Source organism: Chaetura pelagica, unplaced genomic scaffold (genome assembly GCF_000747805.2).
Source record: "Chaetura pelagica isolate M959 unplaced genomic scaffold, ChaPel_1.0 scaffold369, whole genome shotgun sequence".
NCBI lineage: Eukaryota > Metazoa > Chordata > Aves > Apodiformes > Apodidae > Chaetura > Chaetura pelagica.
This window is the reverse complement of record NW_009970235.1, coordinates 1,214,669-1,217,884: the sequence shown is the minus strand read 5'-3', so window position 1 is coordinate 1,217,884 and position 3,216 is coordinate 1,214,669. Positions and strand designations below refer to the sequence as shown.

General features: G+C 56.9%; 3 protein-coding genes across 3 annotated transcripts in view; 2 read left to right on the top strand and 1 right to left on the bottom strand.

Moving 5' to 3' along the window:
- The window catches only part of B2M (beta-2-microglobulin), a 3,317-nt gene extending 2,395 nt beyond the window's left edge, over positions 1-922 (top strand). Inside the window, exons 2-3 of the mRNA XM_010005926.1 lie at positions 30-308; positions 909-922. Coding sequence (XP_010004228.1) covers positions 30-308; positions 909-922 — 293 coding nt within the window. The remainder of the gene's footprint in view (positions 1-29; positions 309-908) is intronic.
- PATL2 (protein associated with topoisomerase II homolog 2 (yeast)) overlaps positions 1-2,665 on the bottom strand; it is a 10,983-nt gene extending 8,318 nt beyond the window's left edge. The window contains exon 1 of the mRNA XM_010005914.1: positions 2,645-2,665. Coding sequence (XP_010004216.1) covers positions 2,645-2,665 — 21 coding nt within the window. The remainder of the gene's footprint in view (positions 1-2,644) is intronic.
- Positions 2,666-3,093: 428 nt separating this feature from the next.
- LOC104396135 (chromosome unknown open reading frame, human C15orf43) overlaps positions 3,094-3,216 on the top strand; it is a 4,837-nt gene continuing 4,714 nt past the window's right edge. Inside the window, exon 1 of the mRNA XM_010005939.1 lies at positions 3,094-3,160. Within this exon, the coding sequence (XP_010004241.1) occupies positions 3,094-3,160 (67 nt within the window). The remainder of the gene's footprint in view (positions 3,161-3,216) is intronic.

Below are 3,216 nucleotides of genomic sequence, written 5' to 3'. Positions count from 1 at the left end.
CCCCAACTTCTCGCTCCCCCCTTTTCCAGAGGCCCCGAAGGTGCAGCTGTACACCCGCACGGACGCCGTGCTCGGGCAGGAGAACGTCCTCAACTGCTTCGTCAGCGGGTTCCACCCTCCTCAGATCGAGGTGTCCCTGCTGCGGAACGGGGAGCCCCTGAGCGGCGTCAAGTACGCGGACATGTCCTTCAACGACAAGTGGCACTTCGAGCGCCTGGTCTACGTGCCCTTCACCCCCCGGAAGGGTGACCTGTACACCTGCAAGGTGGCCCATTCCACCTTCAGGGAGCCGCAGATCTTCCGGCTGGGTAATGTCCCTTCCTCCCGGTGCTTTGCTCGGGTGCGGGAGCCAAACCTCCCTCGTTTATAGCCCGGTGTCTGTTTCCCTTCTCAGGGAACAGGGGTGGATTTCAAAAGTCTTGGGCTACAGATGGGAAGCTAACTTGGTTTTGGCAAAAGGGTTTGTGAGTGGCAGGGGGGGAAGACTTGTCCTGTCATTACCTGTGCCGACTTGGCCAGGCTGTGTCTGACAACCCCCAGCAGAGCACTCTGGTCGTTTCCTGGGTGAACCTGCCTAGAAAGAGGCTGTGCAGTGATTTTTGGCTTTGTATTTGGTGAATGTGGGAAGGATGCAGCGGTGGGGTGGGAGCGTGGTGACCCTGCTGCAGCAGGGAGAGCCAGGCCAGGGCAGTGGGGTGTTCCCAGCATGGTGACCCTGCTGCAGCAGGGAGGGCCAGGCCAGGGCCGGGGGGGGCTCCCGGGAAGGATGCAGCGGTGGGGTGGGAGCGTGGTGACCCTGCTGCAGCAGGGAGAGCCAGGCCAGGGCAGTGGGGTGTTCCCAGCGCGGGGGGCTGGTGGGTGAGGTGGGGGGTGTTGTCCCCACAGCCTGACACTGTTGTTTCCCGCAGAGGCAGACTTCTGAGCTGTGCCTGGGGTCATCACGGTGAGTTGTGCTGATGCTCCAAGCTCTGCTGGTGAGGCAAACCAGGGCTGCTTGCTGCTGGGGGGAAGCCTGTGGCTTGTGGAGCTGAGGATCAAAGGCCCAAGAAAAGAAACCTATGTGTGTTGCTGCTGACTGGGAGCCAGGCTGTGACAACACCCTTTTACCCACTGTTTTGGCAAATTCTCAACCACACCTTGCCTCCTGGGCTGTAAAGAAAGAGCCTGTTGGAGCAAAACTTCCTTGTGTATCTTTGACAAGGCTGCCAGGTATCATTTGGAGTTGTCACAGGTCCTCTAGTGCCTCCCCAGTGCTGTCCTCTGTCTGGTGAGGTTGCTGTACCTGGAAACCCTTGTGACTTGGGGTGGGGTGGGCTGGCTCACCCTGCACCAGTGTCACCTTGCTTGTGTGGGATTTATGAGGCACAGATCAGCCCCCTGCTGCCAGACCAGGAGCAGTCTTGGTTTTATTCACCAGTGTCTCACAGTCCAAGTGCTCTGGGTTCTTCAGACTATCTGGGCATAACTGATCTCAATTCAGCAATCCACTAATAGAAGCTGGGTAATTATTAACTGTGCCCAGGATGAGCCTGGACAACACCTTGCTTGAAATGCCCTCCACATTGGAATCAAATTCAGACTTTGTAAACCAGAAAAACTCTCTTGGGAATTTCTTATTGGGAAGATGTAGATGGATCTGAGTCCTTCACTTGTGACTGGCTCCTGGTGTAGAGCAGCAGAGGGTTGCAGGGGTGTGAGACTTCCAAGGGCAAGAGAAGTTGCAGGTCAGTTGACTGTCTTTGTAGAGGAGGGCAACAGGACATAAGCTCTTAATTTAGAGTGGAAAAGCTGAGATGTAAAATTGGGTGGGGAAAGGGCTGGACAGACCCCCCAGAGCCAGGATGATTGGACTGGAAGGATATTTAGCGGGGATGCCATAAGTGCTTTAGTGTTCACGTCTAACTGCTGCTTGAGACGGGATGCTGAGGTGAGGACACCCCATTGATACAGATGCTTTTAGGTGACAGAGCTCTGAGAAGTTACGTGCAGCTGCTCTGCTGGTTTGTCTCTTGCTTTTGGGCAGCTGGCATGGAGACCTGGTCTCCAGGCAGGGTCTGGCTGTGCTGTGCCCGCGTGGTGTTCAGCTGCTTTGGTGGGACCATGAGGGTCCCCCGTGGGGAGGGATGCCAAGCTTGGCTGGGGGTGGGACACTGGTGGCTTTGCTGGAGTCTGGCAACGAGGGTTTTCTGAGCTGGGGTGGAGGATTTGAGAGCAGGAGAATGGGAGAACATCCGTGCAGCTGGTGCTTGGGGTGGGCAGCAGTGACCATGTGAGGAGAGGGTTGCTTGTTGAACTCTGAGCCCCCACTGAGGAGCAGTTCCTGCAGGATTTGTACCTGTGATTGGCAGGTGTGTCAGGCTGCCTGCAGCCTGGGGCTCTGCAGCCAGAGCTCCCTGGTGGCAAACAGGTTTGCTCCTAAAACATTGGCAGTTGAAGGTGTGAACAGAGGGACTGATGTCACTCTCCTTTCTCCCGTGCAGGTCTGAAAAATTCTGCTTTTCAAGTCCAAGTCTTCTTGCTTCTGCCCTTCCCTCACCTGTTACTCGTGGAGGATGAAGCACAACTGTCCTGTTTGCAGAATTCCTACTTTAATAAAGCTGATACAACGTTTACTCAAAGCAGGGTGTGACTGAGGCTTATTGACCACGTCGCTGTAAATGTCCATCATTATGAAATAACCCTGTTTTAGCCTTGGCAGCTCTGAGTTGTGCAGGATCTCAGCACGTTTGGGAATTCCACGGGCTGTGCTGGCTGCTGTGGGTGGATCTGCAGCACCGGGCAGGAGCTGTGCTCTGTGAGATCAGAAAGGAATAAGAGATAAAGGTTTATGTGAGACCTGCCTGGTCCGGCCCCCCGGGGCGGCACAGGAGCCGCCCAAGCGCTGCCACCCCCGGGGCTTCGTCCTCAGGAGCATCGCGGGGTAACGGCAGGAAAACCTCGCCCTGCCCGGGCACCCGTGGAGCTGCAGAGCAGGGGACTGAGGTGACCGAGGTGACCGTGCCCTCCGGGGGCACCGACGGGCTCTCTGTGGCCTCAGCAGACACTTTGCCAGCTCCCTCAGGAATCGGCCCCGCGCGCTAATCCCGAGTTTCGATGAACATCTTCATTTCAGGACCGTATCTAGAACACACCCTGTTTTACCAGGCACCCCTGGGGGGGGGTCCGAGGGTCCCCGGGGGTCCAGCCGCTCCTGGATGGAGTTCCCAGCCCTCGTGG